Source organism: Dendrobates tinctorius, unplaced genomic scaffold (genome assembly GCF_039654945.1).
Source record: "Dendrobates tinctorius isolate UK_male_01 unplaced genomic scaffold, ASM3965494v1 ptg000016l, whole genome shotgun sequence".
NCBI lineage: Eukaryota > Metazoa > Chordata > Amphibia > Anura > Dendrobatidae > Dendrobates > Dendrobates tinctorius.
The window spans coordinates 40,709,209-40,730,449 of NW_027361684.1; the positions used below are offsets into that span (position 1 = coordinate 40,709,209).

At 43.7% G+C, this 21,241-nt stretch overlaps 1 protein-coding gene across 2 annotated transcripts in view; it reads right to left on the reverse strand.

Moving 5' to 3' along the window:
- Positions 1–126: 126 nt before the first annotated feature.
- LOC141080473 (tricarboxylate transport protein, mitochondrial-like) overlaps positions 127–21,241 on the reverse strand; it is a 40,211-nt gene continuing 19,096 nt past the window's right edge. For both annotated transcript variants that reach the window (XM_073565717.1, XM_073565716.1), the window contains exons 2-9: positions 20,447–20,554; positions 15,980–16,079; positions 15,165–15,303; positions 12,647–12,731; positions 12,334–12,438; positions 10,291–10,406; positions 7,473–7,546; positions 127–2,998 (exon numbers count right to left, since the gene is read on the reverse strand). In XM_073565717.1, the coding sequence (XP_073421818.1) occupies positions 2,884–2,998; positions 7,473–7,546; positions 10,291–10,406; positions 12,334–12,438; positions 12,647–12,731; positions 15,165–15,303; positions 15,980–16,079; positions 20,447–20,554 (842 nt within the window). In that variant the 3' untranslated portion in view covers positions 127–2,883. The remainder of the gene's footprint in view (positions 2,999–7,472; positions 7,547–10,290; positions 10,407–12,333; positions 12,439–12,646; positions 12,732–15,164; positions 15,304–15,979; positions 16,080–20,446; positions 20,555–21,241) is intronic.

Consider the following 21,241-nt stretch of genomic DNA (forward strand, 5'->3'; position numbering starts at 1 on the left):
ATAGCGGTTTAGCTGCCTGTTTAAGCTACATGAATTTGCTTCATTTAGTGAGGACAGAACAACGTGGTTGGTTTATTTTCACATATTAGAAGTTAAATGAATCAGCATGGAGCCTGAAAACGTCCATCAGTTCAGAAGCTTTTGTATTTGGCAAATAATAGCCACACAGTTACATAGTTAATATGCATAATTGGCACAAAGTTAGAAAAGACAAAACATGAGTAAGGTGCTACAGGTAAAAAAAAAAAAAAAAAAAAAATCATCCTCCATTCACATAATCTGCAGATATAAGAGATATTGGTATTTAAATGAAAAAAGGTCAACGGATTTTCTTAGAATGGCACTGCTAATGTGCATGGCCAACTATTCCCCGTGGAGCACCGTGCTCCAGAAGTCAGGCATGTGTACTGACAACTGCATTCTAAATAAAAGTGCCCTGTTGGCAATAAATATTCCATGTTTTGCCAATATGTGAAAGATCCAGCAGTTGGATTCCCACAAATCAGCAAGTTATCAGCTATTCTGTGGAGAGGGGAGAACTTGTTTTCACGGGAGAATCCCTTTACTATACAAATTACATAGAATAGGTGTACAGTTGTTATGTAAAATGCCACCGAGTGGGTGATTAGTCTCAACCAATGCAATTCTGCTGTAATATAAATCATTAATTGTGTCTTCCCATACTACAGAGTTGCATAGTGATAGGATATGCCATTACTTTATCATCGATCTCTAGGACTCCCACCAAACCAGAGAATGTAGGGGCCATAGCACTGATATAGCACTGTGCCATTTTACAGGAATGCCCCTGCCACATGCTGTGTAAGCAGCTGCAATGTAGCCCCATTAAAGTAAATGAGAACCCACTGCAGTTCCCAGCAGAACCACGTAAACCATCGCTGCGGCCACTTCTCTACCAGCATCATCAGGGGTCCCAGAAACTAAACATATTTGCACCACATTTATTTAGACATTTTTTTCTACTCATCTGATAAAGGGGGCATGGATTAGTCAAAAGATGGTGTAGTCGTAGTCAAAGAGGCGTGGCTTAAAGTGTGACACTGTGCAGTAAAATGGCAACACACATTAGACAGTATGCTACATATGCCCAGAAGTTTGCTCCTTTAAATCATTCAGCACTTAATGGTGGTGGATCCATCTGGCTGCAGTTGTTATCTCAATGCTCTGCCATTTTGGTTTCCATATCCACTCGAAGTGTTCTTGGCCGACAGAATGGAGTAAGAATAGTGTATATGCAGGAAGAACCAGTGTTGTGAGGGTTGTACAGGCTGCAGTCAGAGCCATCACTGAAGAAATCAGTGCATGAAAGACAAAAAAAAAGGAGGAGATCATTCTTAAAAGGGATTAGAAAAGTTCATGTTTCCCATAAACAGCAGTATATTGATCTGGCAGCTAGGACAATGATGGCTCATATCATTCACTAGGATGAGGTGCAACACCAGGAACAGTCCCCAGCCAGTCGTGTTAATATTTTACCAAGTTGTATATTTAGGGGTTTCATTAATGTTAGGCGGGCAGGAGCCTAGTGTTTGGTTTACACCACATGTTGGTCACATATAAGGGGATGTATTTACTTGATAAAAAAATATACAACATATCAAAAGTAAATAATAAAAAAAATACAGAAGAATCAAAAAAGACACATTGATATGAACCTACTGAGAATTACTTCTGAATATTTTCCATTGTTCAGTAGAACACATGGAGAAATGGCCAAGGTCTCTAAGGCCACGTTCACACCAGTGGTTGGTCAGTATTTTACCTCAGTATTTGTAAGCCAAAACCAGGAGAGGAACAAATAGAAACATGTATTTAACACCCACTCCTGGTTTTGGCTTAGAAATACTGTGTGAACGTGGCCTTACGGTTTGCAGGTCTGAGTGCATCTATTTGACAAGTCTTTAGATCACACTTCTTGCATGCTTGCTTCAGTGTAAAGTATTCATGAGTGTAAGGTCTATGGATCTTAAAGGGTTATTTCCAAGTGGTGGATGTACACACATGCCAACACCACACTTATTGTCTATGGGCCTAGATAGCCAAATACAGCACCCCTGTCCCAGAGAGCAGGCATTTCAGAGCTCAGGTCTCAGGATCAGTGGGGGTCCCATTGATCAGACCACCAGCAGGTTATCACCTATTCTCTGAATAAACGCAAACCTACAATGTGGAGAAATCAAATGTTAAAAAGTCGTAGTGATCACAAGCAGATTCATACTTAGATAGGTCTTAAAGATAGAGTGGTTGGCTGATCACCATCTCCGCCAACCATTGGCTTAGGATATATTTAGTTCTACTGGACAGAGAAAAAGAAAAAAAAAGCCGCAACCAGCTTTATTTCTCAGAAAAACCACAGGTGAGGCATGTTCGTTATCAATATGCCTAATCATGGTTTCACCCTCCTCATCTGCTGGTAGGGCCCAGTGGATCTTCTGGTATCCACTGATGATCTAATGTGCATGGGCAGCTTTATACCAATTTATCTTCTATGGGGACACTCAGGTGGGTGCTGTATTGTCCCTGCCGTGGTGAGATGGATAAACAGGTGGACCCCGATAGCCCACCCAGGACATCGGTCTATGTCATATAAATATATCAGATCCACATAATTATTACAAAGAATCCAGGCAAATACAGAAGAAATAATTCACAATAAGGTGTATGACAATCACTGACTGCAAGGTATTTGGCAGCTTTATGGCAAAGCCAGAGATTAGACATTTACCATAATATAGTAACAGGTTAAAATGACATTTTCTGATCATTTCCAATAAGCACAATCCATTCAAGAGGTAAAATGTAGATAGAAGACATGTCCCTCCAGAAGGCTGCGTGCGGCTCTCCCAGTCACACACTATGATATTAGGAGGTCTTCCAAACTCTGTTCAGAACTTTAACTACTTCTTCATAGATGACAAAAACGATGGCAACATCCAGGCACACTCTGCCCAAACGTGGTACGGTCCCTTTGTAGAACCTGTAGAGGAGAGATTTTGGCATTTAGTCCATATTAAACAATAAATACAATTGTGATAATCACCAGAGAATAGGGATTCCCTTAGGCTGTATTCACACAGTATGCTGTGGCTCCGTCAGGGCTTATGTCAGAACCTCCGCAAAACGGGATTCGTGCGCCATCGGGACCATTGACTAGAATGATGGAGAAGGCATCAGTGTGTGCTCGACCGTCCATCATTTAAGGCTATATACACCTATTGGCGGCAGGCAGCAAGACACAGTTGACCATGTCTGCAAACTGCATAAGAAAGGCCTGAAAATAAATGAAGGAATGAAGATTCCAGAGTGGAACTTGGTGTTATTTTATTAACTAAAAAGGTAAACAATCACATGGAAAAACAATATTTTTTCATGTCAAAAGATGTCCATAAAAGCAAGCGATTACGGTATGTCAATTGCCTGACTTATATTCCAAGGAACACAAACGCTATGCACTATGATGTGCTGAAAGTAATTGGTATGATTTTAATCTGTAGGGGGCAGTATACACACAAAAAAAAAAGATTAATGTAGTCCTATGCCTACATGTAATAGGAGGAGATATTCTAACTTTTTAGACATTAAGTGGGGAAAACAAACAAACAAGCAAGCAAACAAAGCTGAGGGCCCTCACTTGCCATAATGGTAGAAGAGGCAACACATGGAGAAAGCCATGGATATAAAAATATGGCGGCAATGGTAAAATTGGAAGCTAGAACTTCATATTAGACAGGAGAACGGAGAACACAGTTGTTTTAATGCAAGCTTTCGGTCATTTCTCATCTTATAATAAAAAAATAATAATAATAATCTTTATTTATATAGCGCCAACATATTCCGCAGCGCATTACAGTTTAACAGTTTCAAACAACAGTCATAAGTAACAACAGTAACAATACAATAATTAAAGTAAAATAAGATGACCCTGCTCGTGAGAGCTTACAATCTACAATGAGGTGGGGGAGATACACACCTGTACTTTGTATTTACAATGATGGTCCAGCCATCTTGAGGGAGTGGGGGATAGATAGAGATAGTGAATGGGTTACCCACACACACACTTACACATAAAATGACCGATTAGGGAATGTGATAGGCCGCTCTGAACAAATGTGTTTTGAGGGAGCGCTTAAAACTGTGCAAGTTGTGGACAGTCCTAATTTCTTGGGGTATAGAATTCCAGAGGATTGGCGCAACGCGGGAGAAGCCTTGGAGTCGGGAGTGGGAGGTACGGATTAGTGCAGAGGTTAGTCAAAAGCTGTTTGCATAGCGCAGTGATAGGCTTGGCAGATAGACAGAAATGAGGGAAGAGATGTAAGAGGGTGCAGCACTGTGGAGAGCTCTGTGAGTGAGAACAAGTACTTTGAATTGGATTCTGTAATGAATAGGCAGCCAGTGTAACAACGGTACTCAGACGCGTCCGCTCTTTACCAGATTAGCCAGATGGACAACCCTGGCTGCTGCATTAAGGATGGACTAGAGAGGGAAAAGTCGAGTAAGGGGGAGGCCAATTAATAAAGCATTGCAGTAGTCCAGGCGGGAGTGGATCAAGGCGGGAGTGAGGGTTTTTGCTGTTTCCATGGTGAGAAAAGGGCAGATTCTAGAGATGTTCTTTAGGTGTAAGGGGCAAGAGATTGTATATGGGAGGTGATGGAGAGATTGGTGTCAAACATAACACCCAAACAGCGCGCCTGCTGCTTGGGTGTTATGGTGTCACCCAAGGAGAGGGAAATGTCAGATTTGGGTAAGGCTAGTTTCACACTAGCGTTTTTGAGCGCAGCGAAGGCCTGCGCACGGCCGCCGCTAAGCCCCGCCCCCTGCCGCGCCTCCGCCGCTAGCTCCGCCCACCGGCGCTGCATGCGCCCTGCGTCCCCTATTTTTATCACTGGGGGCGCAGGCCGTGCGCAGTATGCGTTTGGCGGCGCATGCGTCCTTTTGACGGTGCGCCGACCTGCGCCAAACGCAACCTGCTGCAGTTTGGTTGCGTCGGCGCACCGTCAAAAGGACGCATGCGCCGCCAAACACATACTGCGCACGGCCTGCGCCCCCAGTGATAAAGATAGGGGACGCAGGGCGCATGCAGCGTCATGCGCCGGTGGGCGGAGCTAGCGGCGGGGGCGGGGCTTAGCGGCGGCCGTGCGCAGGCCGTCGCTGCGCTCAAAAACGCTAGTGTGAAACTAGCCTAAGTTAGTAGACGGCGGGAGCAGAAGAAGTTCAGTTTTGGAAAGGTTGAGCTTCAGATAGAGAGCGGACATAATGTTGGAGACTGCGGACAGTCACTGGCGTTCTGTAGTGCAGCGGGGGTAAGGTCAGGGGATGACGTGTATAGTTGTGTGTTGTCATCAGCATAAAGATGGTACTGAAAGCCAAATCTGCTGATGGCCGTGTAGAGAGAAGAGGGCCATGGACTGAGCCCTGAGGTACCCCAACAGTTGAAGAGATGAAGTGGAACCCGTGAACAAAACACTGAAGGAGCGGTCAGAAAGATAGGAAGAGAAACAGGAGAGGGCAGTGTCCCTAATGCCTAGTGACTGGAGCCTAGAGAGTAGGAGACGGTGGTCAACAGTGTCGAAAGCTGCAGAAAGGTCGAGAAGAATAAGCAGAGTGGTCACTGTTACATTTTGCTGTCAGAAGGTCATTGGTCACTTTGGTGAGTGTAGTTTCTGTCAAATATAAGGGGCGGAAGCCAGACTGTGAAGGGTCTAGGAGTGAATGAGTGGAGAGGTAACGGGTAAGGCGGGAGTAGACAAGGCACTCCAAGAGTTTAGAGATGAAGGGGAGATTGGAGACTGGTCTGTAGTTGTTTGTGCAGGATCGGTCAAGAGTGGGTTTCTTTAATAATGGAGTAATAGTGTTTGAAGGAGGATGGCAAAATGCCCGAGGAGAGGGAGCAATTAAAGATTGTAGTAAGGTGAGTAGTGATGACTGGAGAGAGAGACTGGAGGAGATGTGAGGGAATAGGGTCGGTACTGCATGTACTCAGACGAGAAGAAGAGAGGAGCCTGGAGACGACTTCTTCTGTGATGGGATAAAATGTGGAGAGTGAGCCAGGGGAAATGCAGGGAGGGATAAGAGTCACAGTAACTGGTAGCTGTGAGAGGATTTCCTGATGGATATTATCTTTTCTCTATAAAGTGGGAATCCAGGTCATCAGCACAAATCTAAGTGATATGGTGCTTGTGCTTTCGGTCTGAGGAGGGAGTGAAAGGTTTCAAAGTTTCTTGGGGTTGTTGGATAGTGAGTAGATCAGGGTGGTGTAGTAGGTCTGTTTGGCGAGGTGAAGGGCAGAGTTATAGGTTCTTAACATAAATTTGAAGTGGATGAAGTCTTCTGTCCTCCATAAACGTTCGGCACTCCTAGAGCATCGCTGGAGAAGTACAGTTTGTCATGTGAGCCAGGGCTGTTTTACTCTGTGCTTGGATGTTCTGAGGGTGAGGGGAGCTACTTGGTCAAGGGTGCTTCTAAGAGTGTTGTTATAGTGATGTACAGCCAGATCAGGACAGGAAACAAAGGAGATTGGGGACAGTGATGAGTGTAGGGAGTCTGAAAGTGTATGAGAGTTAATGGCTTGTAGATTTCTGAATGTGTGGTAGGTAGGAATGTGCCGAGGTGGGCGAGGATTTGTGAGCATGAAGGAGAGAGTGTTGTGGTCAGTAAGGGGAAGCGGTGAGTTATCTAGGTAGGAGACTGAACAGAGCCGGACAAAGACCAGGTCAAGGGTGTTACCATCTTTGTGTGTCTCGGAAGTTGAGAGCTGTGAGAGGCCTAATGAAGTGGTTAGTGATAGAAGCTGGGATGCAGATGTAGAAGTGGGGCTGTTAATGGGGATGTTGAAGTCTCCAAGGATAAAGGTTGGTAGTTCTGAGGACATGAAGTGTGGTAGCCAGGCCCAGAAATGGTCAAGGACGTGGGTGGGTGAACCTGGGAGCCGATATATGACCGCTACACCCTGAGGGAGAGAGCACGGAAGAGCCTGATGGCGTGGACCTCAAAAGAAAGGAATGAGTGTTGGAACTGGGGGGGGGGGGGGGATGACCTGGAAAGTGCATTGTGGGGACAGGATTATGCCGACTCCACCACCAAGTCTGTTTGTGGGTCTCGGAGAATGAGAGAATTGTAAGCCACCATGGGAAATTGCAGCAGGGGGGACAGTGTCAGAATCCTGAATCCAGGTTTCAGTGAGGGCAACAGAATCAGAGAGTTGTTCAGAAAGTAATTGTGCAGTTAAGAAGGTTTGTTACATACAGACCGTGGATTCCAGAGGGCACAAATAATTCTAGTAATTGCGTTTTGTTATACATCTGATATAATGCTTGTAACAAACATTGATTAAATGTCTTGTACCAGTAAAATTATGTTGGGGTAATGGGTAACTGGGACAAGATGCACTGTTTGTTATGACTTACTACATTACATTATACACTAGGAAGAAATTCTTATTATTGGTAACTTACGCCAAGGGACCCTCATTGCGGAGTATCTGGCTTGCACAGTCTAAAGTGTTCTTATATTTGTGAGCCTCCAATCCCTGGGAATCAGAACATAGGAACAGAATAATCACAAAATATATTGTCAACATTAACAAATGGAATTAAGGCTTCGATCAGATTAGTGGGTTAACCCCTTACTGCCAGCTGACGGAATAGTACTGCCAGCTGGTAGTATCCCCCGCTTTGAGGTGGGCTCCGGTGGTAAGCCCACCTCAAAGCCGTGACATGTCAGCTGTTTTAAACAGCTGACATGTGCCCGCAACAGCACATTTAACTAGTGATTCCGGCGCGCGGCCGGAAATACGCGCATCACCGACCCCATTCACGTGATCGGGGGTCATCAGTGCGTTGCCATAACAACCTGAGGTTTCTTCGAGACCTCTATCGTTGTTGATGGCAGATTGCTATGAGCACCACCAGTGTTTAAAATTAAAAAAAACAAAACAAACAAACATGAAAGTTTAAAATCACCCCCCATTCGCCCCAATCAAAATAATAAAAAAAAAAAAAAAAAATCAAACCTACACATATTTGGTATCGCCGCGATCAGAATAGCCCGATCTATCAATAAAAAAAAGATTAACTTGATCGCTAAATGGCGTAGCGAGAAAAAAAAAAAAAAAAAAAGGACGCCAGAATTACCTTTTTTTTGGCCACCGCAACATTACATTAAAATGCAATAACGGGCGATCAAAAGAACATATCTGCACAAAAGTGGTATCAGTAAAAACGTCAGCTTGACAGGCAATAAATAAGACCTCACCCAACCCGAGATCACGAAAAATGGAGACGCTACGGGTATCGGAAAATGGTGCAATTTTTTTATTTTTAGCAAACTTTGGAATTTTTTTCACCACTTAGACATCAAACATGTTTAGGTTCGTTTTTATCTATGAACTCGTAATGGCCTAGAGAATCATAATGGCAGGTCAGTTTTAGCATTTAGTGAACCTAGCAAAAAAAGCCAAAACAAAAAACAAGTGTGGGATTGCACTCTTTTTGCAATTTCACCGCACTTGGAATTTTTTTCCCGTTTTCGAGTACACGACACGGTAAAACCAATGGTGTTGTTCAAAAGTACAACTCACATGGCCATATTGATGGAAAAATAAAAAAGTTATGGCTCTCAGAAGAAGGGGAGCGAAAAACGAAAATGAAAAAAGCTCCGTCCTGAAGGGGGTTGAGGTTCCCATCAGGGGTTCCTATTGTACTAAAAACAAAGATTGGAGTTTTTGGGATCCATTTTGAAAGGTTGCCATGGCTAGATGATATAAGCGTTCCCAAATGTAACAAGCATCAAAAGGAGCATTTCAAGCGTGCTCATCGTATACCGAAAAGTTCTGCGACCTTCTAATACTTTTGCAATAATTTTTCACAGTTTTCTTTGTCTGTTGTCATTGAATGGAAACAGTCATTGTATGATTGCAGTGGATGAATGATCTTTTACATTTATGTCTCGATGTAAATGTTGAAGGATTAACAGAAAACAAGAGACAAAACAGACTTCTGCCCAAATGTACCGGCAGATCTGCACATGAGATAGTCCGCTCATAACAGGGAAAACAAATGGCTTTTCTGAGCAGAATTTTTGCACATAATGAGCTTCCTGTAGAATTCAAGATGTGCTGACTTTTCCTTTGCGTGTATGAAATACTCCATTCATTTGCACTGGATGCAGAATGTCAACAGATCTGATGAAGAATGAGGCCGTGTGCACACGATCCAGAAGCAGCAGCACTTTGGATGCAGGTATGGAAAAACAGTATTGAATCACAATCCATACAAAAAAAAGTGGTATAGGCGGCTAATCTATCCCTAGAAAGCCCTGAGCCTTGCCCTACCTGCCAGCATTTTTTCCATACCTCTATTTGCCCTGATTGGTTACACACTGTGCAGCATCAATTTTTAAGAAGTCTGTTGTGAGCGTTGGGGTACTGTCACATTTAGCGATGCACCAGCGATCCCGACAACGATACGACCCGGTCAGGATCGCTGGTGCATCGCTAAATGGTCGCTAGTGAGCTGCCACACAGGTAGATCTCACCAGCGACATCGCAGGGGTCGGGGGGTCGCTACTTACCTGTCAGACGCGGCGATGAAGACGTCCTCCCGCCCGTGTCCACGTGTCGCTCGTCGGCGCCAGCAGGAAGCGGCCGACAAGAAACGGCCCAGGACGTTCTCACGCGATCAGTGATACCTCCGACCGGCTCCCCCACTGGTTAAGTATCACACATAGCGATATCGCTATCAATATCGCTGCTGCGTCACAAAATCGGTGACGCTTAAGCGATATTGCAAGCGATCTCGCTTAGTGTGACGGGACCTTTACACTTTTAGTCAATTATTTTCTAGGGGTCCATTTTCTGTTTTGGTTCTTACGTTATTGAGGCCCTGCTGGTTTGTTTTTGCAGTGTCGTCCCCCCCCCCTCTCCCTCAAGTCCTAAATACAGCCATGTACCCGGGTGTCTCCATATCCATCCTATGGATACAATTATATTCCCATTGAATTACTTCAAACCTCAAGGAACTGATGCAAAAAGCAAATATGAAGAACTACAGAACCATCAAAATGAACATTAACTGTATATTTTTGGGGGAGAATGGAAACGCCAAAGATCAAAATGTTGTTGTCCAACATTCACTACCGCCTATCCCTCCAAGGATCCTGACAATTTACAAGATCAACACATTCAAGGAGAAGGGACAGTGTTAAATAACCAAAGTGCTTGCAAACTGATTAACTGAACTAGGATTTAATCTGCACTGATAATAAAGTCATTACCTGCATTCTGGTCTTGATAACATCTAGCGGTGTATTACCGAAGACGCTCGCAGCCCCAGCAATGGCACCGAATGTTCCTGTGATTAAAGGATTAATTGGCCTTTGCGGATCATCACCTAAAACCAGAAGCAAAGTTACATGTAAGAAATAGTCAGAGAATGTACCACCTTATAGAAAGAAAGCAAATAACTGGTATTTGTAACATTTGGTAGTGACTGGTGACAACAAAGTCACCTTTCCCAGCAGAGTCTCAGAAGATCAAGCATGGAATAATAAGGTAGTCTCCTAATCAATGTCATATTCTCAGCTAAATTTGATGAAAATAAAAAAGGATAAATAATTCTGATCTGGATCACAGACGAAAATGTCTCAGTCTTTTATGAACTGACTACAGTACATTGAGATACCTCCAAAAATCAGCAAGATGTTGCCAGAATGCATTTTTGGAGAGAACATTCAAGGCCCATCCCTTAATTGGACTTCTTTACAGACAATTTTAATTTTTCTTTTGAAAATATAACCTGTCAGGTGATTCATGTGGACAAAAAAAAAAAAAAAAAAAGAAGAAGAGCAGCTTGACTCGCAGCCCGATTGCATGAAAGCATGTTGGTCATTCACATCATTTTCTAAGATAGGCAGGTGTTTCACAGAAAATAAAATACACTTTAGTTCCATGGCCGGATGTTCTGGGAAGGTCAATACTAGTCTGGCTCTGACCCTGGCTAGCTCTTCCCAGCGCTGCTAGAGGTGATTGACAGGTCTTCCCTTCTGTACATGTGAGGGACCCAACAATCATTTGCAGAAACACTGGAAAGAGCCTGCCAAGGGTGGAGGCTAAGAAGTATGCTCTTCCGCTATGGTCCCCGACTGGATCGTCAAAGTATATTTGTTCCTAAAATGCTAGTGAGTCACAGAGAATAGCATACATGGCTGTAATTCATGCTGCCCGCGGGTTGGGCAGCGAGCAATGCCAGACCAGTTCCCTCTAAAGTACTAAAAGGTCCTATTATGGCACCTAACTGACCCCCACTGCTTTCTGGTCCCACCCTCGACACACAGGATTTGGCAGAAAATGCACTTTTTTTATAGGTTCTCATACATATTCTATAGCTGGCTCACAGAAAAAAAGCCTTACCAACACCAGGTCAGATTACTACTGCACTAGCAGGATGCAGCAGACCCCCATAATTAAAGCGGGGGGCAGCACAGGTGCAAAATACTGATGAAAATAGCCACTCACACACCTACCAATTCATGGAGGGGGTGGCTGTGCAGTATTAAAGATGCACACAGATGAGGCTTTCATAGGATGCCAGTCACACAGACACATGTAATGCATAGTGTATGGCTTACAGCCATTAGTGACACCCACACTATTAGATCAGATTGACTAGTAACAACTTCTCCCATCACTGTTATCAGTGATATCAGACATAGCATGATGGTAGGAGTTGTCTCATCAGCCGACGCCTGCAGTAAGCTTTTTACCGTGGGTCACGCTGACATCTGACAGCATGACCCCGCAGCGCTTTGACCGACTGTCTTGACAGTGGTAGTGTTACTGCCGATCAGAACTGCCACTCCGGTATTTCTTGTGCTGTCACACAGATGACACCATGGAAAAAAAAACATAGAAAGCCATTGGCTGGCATAAGGAATCCCTAGCAATTTTTGCCTATTTCGGCACAGTAAAACGCACTGTATGAACACAGCCTAAAGCCTAAATACTTTTTTGCAAAATGTAAGATTCTACACCTATTTTCAGCATGACAATTTGTTACTTGGCCTTCAACCCTATAAGTCTTTATGCTGCAGAGCACAAGCATCTGTGCCATCAGGTCCATTTTCAGCACTCTCCGACATCACCGATTGTCACCCAATATTTCCCATCGGGTTTTCTGTTTTAGCCTAAATTCTAGAAATCATTTTATTTTATTCATGGCTTATATCAAGTCATGTGCTTTAAATTTGTTTATGTAATTTATTAATACATTTTATGTATTCGTGTTGTCATCTATATAACAGGTTTAATATACAACTCACCTAAGTACCAGTTACGTAGTGAGGTCATGACATAGAACCGGATTGCTTGGTTGGAGCCCTGCTTTAAAATAGTGGGGGTCAGTCCTTGATATGTTCCACGTAATCCTGTATGGCAATAGAGAAACATTGACATTAATCTTTATGATCAACACATATTTTCATAGAAATTCTCAGTGTACTTGTACTACAGATTATTATACGTTATACAGTTAAAAATATTCCTTATATCCTAATATAAAGGGACAAAATGTGTTTTCAGACTTTTCCTCTTCCCTTTACGATAGCCTAGTGCTTTCTAGTGACTTGCACCCACCTTGCTCTCTAATAATTTCCCGCACTCCATGGACGAAGCCCCGGTACCGAGGTGCAGAAGACGCCTGGTCATGGATGAACTTCACCTGTCATAGAAAGAACTGGTTGAATACTTGTGACAGCAGTGAACATTCAATATTCATCCTAGCGCTCCAAGAAACCAAATATGAAAATCAGCTGTACATTTTTAGGAACAACCAATAAACTGCACAATTTTACCAATCACCCGGGAAGCGTATTGTCAATGGGCTCCTTCTCCCACAAAAAACAATTTCTATAAAATTTAGGGTATGTGCACACGTTGCAGATTTGCCTGCAGATTTTTCTGCACAGAATCTGCATCTCTTGGCAGAAAACGCAAGATCTGATGCGTTTTTTTCATGCGTTTTTGAAAGCTAAATAAAGATGTTATTTACAAAAAAAAAAAAAAGTTGTGATGTCACTTTTGTCCTCTTTTTTTTTTTTTTTTTTTTTACATACTCCATTGAAGAATAATGGAGAGGGAGAGAGGTATCTATAGATAGAGGTATCAATACATAGATATGTCTATCTATGCATAGATATATCTATCCACAAATCTATAGATAGGCCGGGGTCACACTTGTGAGAAACTCGCACGAGTCTCGCACCTCAATACTCTGCACTGCCGCCAGCACTCGGACCGGAGCGTTCAGCTGCAGAGAAATACATGCAGCTGTACACTTTAGTCCCGAGTGCCGGCGGCAGTGCCGGGTATTGAGGTGCGAGACTCAGGCGAGTTTCTCGCAAGTGTGACCTCGGCCTAACACTTTTTTTTTAATTAAAAAGTATAGAAAAAAAATGGCGTGGGCTCTTTTCTGCACCAGAGAGGGAAAGCCAGCGACTGGGGACCGATGTTTATAGCCTGGGAAGGGGTTAATACCCATGCATCTTCCCAGGATATGAATATTAGCCCGTAGTTGTCTGCATAGCCTTTACTGGCTGTTAAATAGGGGGACCCAAAAAAAAAAAAAAAAAAGCCGTAGGGTCCCCCTATAATTAATAGCCAGAAAGGCTATGCAGACAGCTGCGGGCTGACATTCATAGCCTGGGAAGGGGCCTTGGATATTGGGCCCCCCCCCCAGCTACAGACCCCAGCTCCCAGCTGCCCCAGAAATGGTGCATCTCTGAGATGCGCCAATTCCGGCACTTAGCCTCTTTCTTCCAACTGCCGTGTAGCGGTGGCATATGGGGTAATAAGGAGCCGCAAGTGACAGGATGAACTCAGATGACCTGTCGGCGGCAGAGTGATACAGTGCAGAGAATTATCTCCGTCACTATATCACCGGAGCCCCTGGAGAGCGTCCATGGGAGAACGTCATGGGAAAGTCGTTATTAATTGGATTACGTCGGACACAGGGAGTATAGTGTTTGTTTATCATTTTAATTTTATTTGCAGATGATCGATGACTTCGGGGATTACCTGAATATAGTGAGTATTTGCACTATGTTTTTTTTTTAACATTCAATACATTAGCCGACTACTACTTTCCCATCATTGGCTAATGGTGTCACTGTAGCAGACATAGCCGGATGGCACTAGTAGTCCCATCGGACGATGCCTGCCTACACACAGACACGCACACAGCCCCGCAGACCCCCGCACACAGTCACAGATACACACAGACACCGGCACACACATACATGCAGACCCCCGCACACAGCTCCGCCCACACACTTCCCTCCTCCCGGTCCGCAGCGTTTCTCACACCCACATCCGCAGGAAATCCGCAGATCTTTTTTACATCTGCGGTTTTGCTGTGCCTGACTCAATGGAAGTCAATAGGTGCAGAAACGCTGCAGATCCGCAAAAAAAATTGACATGCTGCGAAAAAAAACCTGCTGCAAATCTGCGTGGATTTTTCCACAGCATGTGCACAACAAACCCGAATTTCCTATTCACTAACATTGGCTGTGCACTACACTGCGGATTTGATGTGAATCCGTGCGCCCAAAAACGCTGCGGATATGCATCTATATCTGCAACGTGTGCACACAGCCTTAGGGTTTAGCCAGTCAAGACTGGTCCTATTGTACACAATCTTGGCAAGTATTCTGCAATATCTCAGTTCTAAGCTATGTGTCATCCGTAGCAATGGCCGCAAGTTAAAATTGAGGTTTTGGATGTGAATATTTGGAAGAGTGAAACGTTGAGAGAAAGTTTGCACCATGTGAAGGTAACATATCTCATAGGATGCATGTAGGCTGTTCCTACAACAGAATAGATACAGGCCTTTGAGGAATAATGCAAGTCGGCACAGAAAACATTGAACTGTGACTATGGTAGTAACATACGCCAGACGTATGTGAGGTACAGTAGGGAGAGAAGAGTAAAGTGTGTCAACACCCATGGGTGAATGAACATCTACAGCCCCATGGGTGATTATAGTTACTATGGTTGTATTCCCATCCAGAATTATAGTAGGAAGAGCACAAACTAATATAAAGAAGACTCCCAGCTGAATGGGAAGAGTTACCATAGACTTGGCAAAACCACATACCTTAATAGTTTCCATTGGACATACGATCAGAATCGCCTCTGACACACCAGCCCCTAAGCCACACAGAAAACTGGCCTTCCCATCCAATTTCCCCGTGGAACTCCTTGCAAAGTTACTGAGGAACTCAAATGTGCCGAATCTGAAAAAAAACATACACAAAAAAAAACGCATCATGGAGAAATAACACTTCCATTTTTTGATCCGTCATGGATGTAAGTCACCTATACCAGTATAGAAGTCCGTGATAATAAAGAACAGCACAAAGATCAGTCTGTAATCCGCGATTTACATGGTCATAAATAGGGGAAGCGTTTCAGTTTTGTTCTTTTATTTCTCAATAGAGGGTGGCAGCTGTAACAGTATCCCCCCCCCACAATGACTGACAGCAGCCCCAATGCGGTTCCTGCTGTCAGTCAGTGCCAAAAGGAGGAAAAAAAAAAGGAATCAGAAGTTAAAACTTTAACAATCCAGGATCCTTCTTCCTTTTAACATCATCTGACACGGGAGAAACAGCATTGCCCCATACACATTGAATGATTGGCCGGTCTCATCAAAATTAGCCACATTTTTATATACTGGTAATTACATATTACATTTTTGGAAGCCAAAATATAACCTAAGAACATCTGATCATTGGCAGAACACGGACCTAGGCGTACTTTTCATTATAGCATTACATGGCGACCACTGAAACGAATGGCTGTTCATGTTCCATAGACATAGTGGGTCATCCATAGTGAATCTCCATTCCGGCATCCACCTGCCCCGACAGAACCTATAGACAGAAGTTAATGCCGCTCATTCCCTCCTCTTACCTCACTGCAGACTTTGGAATGGATCCATAAAGCAATGAGCTGAGGCCACGATATAGCCCTCTGACTCCATGGTCCTGTACAGTGAGCGTGACGCAGTGACCTGAGGTGACAGAGAACAGGTCACAGACATGTTATATGGATTTCAGATCAGACCCTTGTAATGGGTTTCTTGCATTTAAAATGGAGATATTTATCATCCAGAAAATGACTGCTTCCCCCCCCCCCCCCAACGTATACATCCAAACATCCAACTAGTTAAAAAAAAAAAAAGTTCCTGACAATAAGGTGATCAGAGGGCCCCGTGAGACCCCCAATTGTCATCTTTCATAAAGCCATGCAGCACATGTTCAGATTCACAGCAGCCCCACCATAAGGAAAGTGAAGCATTACACATTGTCCATTTCAAGCGTTGGGTCATCTGTAGGACTGATCCTCCAAAATATGAAACACTTTTTGTAACCAACTTTTACTAGGGAGAGAGATCCTGACCAGAAGACTTAATGGACTCTGAATACCTGAATAGGGAACAGGAAAAAGTGTTTTCTCAGCTGGATAAGCCCTTGACGGTAAAGTGACCATGCATCACCACTAACAGGCTTAAAGGTTTTAGAATTACGTGTGATGTACAGCGTTGTTGTAACACAAATGTGCTTTCACCTCTCCTCAGCAGGGATGCCGACATGCGCACTGTCCTGGCCGCGTACCTGTTTTGGGCATTCGCCACAGCTGCCATGTCCCTGTGTACGCCTCTGGGCAATGCACCTAGTATGCACGAGCGCAGTCCTGAAATGTCCCCAGCCAATAGCTAGGAGACATCTGGTATTTAAGGCACCCTCCCATATAGGGTGGTGCCTGTTCAATATCTAGGATTTTAGTGTTAGCTTGTCTTGAAGCTGCTTAGTCCATTGTCAGGTCCTGCCTGTTCTCAAACCTCTCAGGGTCTGTCTGGCCTGGGCTATGCCTTGTATCTGATCTAATTCTGTCTGATTCAGTACCTACCTCTAAACCTGCTGTCTGAACAAGTACCATTAACCTGCGTCCTTTGAGTTCCCCGTTTGATCTGGAACCTTTCCTTGTTCTCATCTAGCCTGAAGTCACACCTGCAGAATCTGACCCCCTGAAGCCGCTCCAGTGGTACTCAAGCCAAAAACAGCACCTGTGGTTCCGTACCTGCCAGTGACTCGGTTCCTCTCTGGCCGGAAACTCCGAGTCAGAACCTGTGTGCCTCCCTTGGGGTCAGCAGCTGCGATAATCGGACACTGCCCTAGGTGTGCCAACTTGCGACCACCTCTCGTTCAAATCTAACTGTATCATCAGGAGCTCCTATAAGTCAGTACTCGACCTTTAATAAGTGTCTTAACAGGACATTGGCCAAACCAGAGAGTGTGTGGGGGAAGGATCCATCACCCCCATGTGCCCCAAATACTGAATTGATGCCTAAAACACATAGAAAGTTATCCTGGTCTTAAGGATTTTATTCGAAGTGTTGATTTTTTCATAAGATTTGCTTTCTTAATAGAACAGCTGCCACACTCCATCAAGAAGACAGGACGGTTACACATAATCAGTCCTGCCAGTCAGACACACTGACAGCAAAGCTGGACGGTTTTACTTGTTTGTGCAATAATGCATGGCCCAGCTGCCCCAGCAGATCCATCAGCCGCCATACCAGGAGACAGCGTCCCGAGTACACAAACCCATCGACAGACTATGTGACGCACTAATATTCTATAGTTATATAACTAAATTTTAAATAAGACCCCATGTAATGTCCTAATATTGTAAAGAAAAGTCTTGGTTAAAATTTGGCTCTCAAAAATATATAAAGACCTATATGTACGTGTGCATACCAATATTAGCCGTTATGTATGAGGTCAATGATATCTGAATTCCAACTTAAAAGAAAAATAAAACACACACAAACAAAAGGTGTTCAATGGGATTTAGATCCAGACTCATTGCTGGCCACTTCAGAACTCTCCAGCGCTTTGCTTTCATCCATTTCTGGGGGCTTCTCGAAGAAAGTTTGGGGTCATTGTACTGCTGGAAGACCCATGACGCAAATCCTGCTTTCTGACACTGGGCACTATATTGCGACTACAGTCCTGTGGAAATCTCAGGTTTTATGATACCTTGCACACAGTCAAGGCACCCAGTGTCAGAGTCAGCAAAACAACCCCAAAACAATTTAGTACATATAGTCAAATACGGTGGCGGTTCAGCTTTTTTTTTTTTTCTTTGTAGGTCTCATTCAGTTTTCTGTAAAGAGTAGAATGATGGGCTTTACCAAAAAGGTCTACCTTGGTATCATCTGTACAAGCTTTCTCAGAAGGATTTTGGCTTACTTGTGTACGTTTTGGCGAACTGCAGTTTAGCTTTTTAGGTCTGTCAGCAGTGACATCCTCCTTGGTCTCCTGCCATAGCATTCATTAAAATGTTGACGGATAATTCGCGCTGACACTGATGCATGCTGAGCCTGCAGGACAGCTTAAATTTGTCTGGAATATGATTAGGGCTGTTTATCCACCATTCGAACGATCCTGAACTGCAATTTTTCATCAATTTTTCTCTGCTGTCCATGTCCAGGGAGATTAGCTACAGTTACAGGTTGTAACTTCTTGATTATGTTGTGCACCATGGACAAAGGAACATCAAGATCTCTAGGGATGGACTTGTAACCTTGAGTTTGAAAAAATATCAACAACAATTGTGGTTCTCAAGTCCTAAGACAGTTCTCTTCTTCTATTCTCAATGCTTAGTGTGGCACCACAATGCAAAGATTGAGTCAACGTCTCCTATTTTTATCTGGTTTCAGGTGTTATATTCATACTGCACATATCTGTTACTTGCCGCATGCGAGTTTGAACGAGCATCACACGTTTGAAACAAAGTTGTTTTTATTCCATATCATACTACAAGGCTCGTTAAAAGTATCAATAGTGACTTGTAGGATTCCTGCATCCAACAGGTGGCGCTATAGAGGTCTAGCCCTCTTCCTCTCTGAAGAGGCCGTTTGTTATATATATATATATATATATATATATATATATATATATATATATATATATATATATATTAGCTGAAGAGCCCGGCGCTGCCCTGGCATAGTAACTAACTGTGGTTAGTTATAGCAAGTTATAATTATCCTCCATCCCATAGTTCCGTGCCCATATACCCATCATACATATCCACGATTCCATAGTCCCGTGCCCATATACCCATCATACATATCCGCCATCCCATAGTCCCGTGCCCATATACCCATTACACATCCTCCATCCCATAGTCAACCATTATGACATCACCTATGACGACATCAGCGTAGCCATGGCAACCATTGTGACATCATAATGAGGGGCGGGGCTTGATACGCACACACTTTTTCCCCCAATATGTAGATAGGGGCAAAATTGTTTGGTGAATTGGAACGAGCAGGGTTAAAATTTCGCCTCACAACATAGCCTAGGACGCTCTAATAGATATATCTATCTATCTATCTCTCTCAAACTGCATAAGAAGAGAACAAGAACTCCATAGTGCCACTCACGTGTTAAACCCAACATGAAAGTGGAGCAGATAGTGAGATACGGGTGGAGTTTTGATAATGAACGTGTATTAGCGAGCTGTATATAACTCAACATTAAACGCGTGTAAATCAATTACCGTATTTTTCGGATTATAAGACGCACTGTTTTCCCCCCAAATTTGGGGGGGAAAATGGGGGTGCATCTTATACTGCGGATATACCTTACTGGCCGCGGTGGAGCAGGGTCCCAGGGTCGCTGCTGGAGGAGGCAAGAGTGGCGTGTTGCTGCAGGCCGCAGGCTGGGATGAGGGGATGTTCCGATGTGCACTGCTGCGGTGCTCTGTTGTGCAGAGGGCCCTGCCGGCATTTTGTGAAAGCCCTGAGCCCCACTGTACATTTATTACAGCAATGCGGTGGCCTCAGTGAAAATGGCCGTCGGGGGCGGCGCATGCTCAAGTTGAGATCTCGGTTACAATCTTGTTGCCAAGATCTCAATCTGAGTATACGACAACTACCATCGGCCATTTTCCCGGAGACCAACGCATTGCAGTAATGGATGTGCGGAGGGGCTTCGGGCTTTCACAAAATGCCGGTGGAGCCCCCCGCACCACAGCAGCCATTTTCATCCTCAGCAGAACACCCCCTCATCCCAGCCTGTGGCCTGCAGCAACGCGCCACTCTTGCCTCCTCCAGCAGTGACCCTGGGACCCCGCTTCACCGCAGCCACCACCCACGGTAAGCAATAAGATGCATGGATTATAAGAAGTACCACCATTTTATTAAAAAAAAATAAATAAATAAATTGTCCTACTTTTCTCCTCAAAATTTTGGGTGCGTCTATAATCCACAAAATACGGTAACAACCACACGGCATTAATTATCCAACATATCTACAACTGCACAGAAAGGCCAGGGATTACATTGTAATCATCAATCCTTACCTACACCTCGAAACCGAGGAGGATTGGCCCGCTCGTCCAGTTGAAGCTGGGTCTTGACATATTCTGTAGGGAATGTGATACATATTTCAATTCCTCCCGCGATTCCACCTGACAGACACAAAAATCAGTGACATCCTCAAAGACAATGTCATAAATAGAGTGTGACGACAAATCTATAAAGTAGGTCATACAAAGGACATGGCAGCGTGCAGCCAGCTATCTCTTCAGACTCCCCCATACACATGAACACTCGGCTCAGAGGAGCAGTCAAGCGTTTTGGGTTTTTTTTTTGTTTTTTTTTAATGGGGAGAGGAAAAAGCTGCTGCCAGACACATGTGACAGCGGCTTATATTCCCTGAAAACAAAAGGATTGTACTTTGATATATCTTCTGCCCAATCCATCACTCTCTCCCCCTAAATCAGTCATGGAATTGGGGAGGCATCTGATGGTCAGAAGGTCCTGACAATAAAAAGGAGTCATAGGAATATTGTATTATAATCATGACAAACCTTATAATGCCATATGCTTTAAGTAATCTGCAGTTTTATCACATTTTATGGAATATCCCATTAATAAGCCATAAATGTTTAATCAGTGGTGTTTCAATTTCTAGGATCCCCAAAACAATGGCGGCCTAGCTTAAACTCGCTCTATCATGAATTCTCCATGTTTACAAACAGAAAAAAAAAAACAAAAAAACGAAAAATAAAAAATTACATTATTGTATATAATCTAAAGGCAACATGTTCTCTTAAATTTACAGATTTGTTTTATAGCTGGTATTGATTTACGCT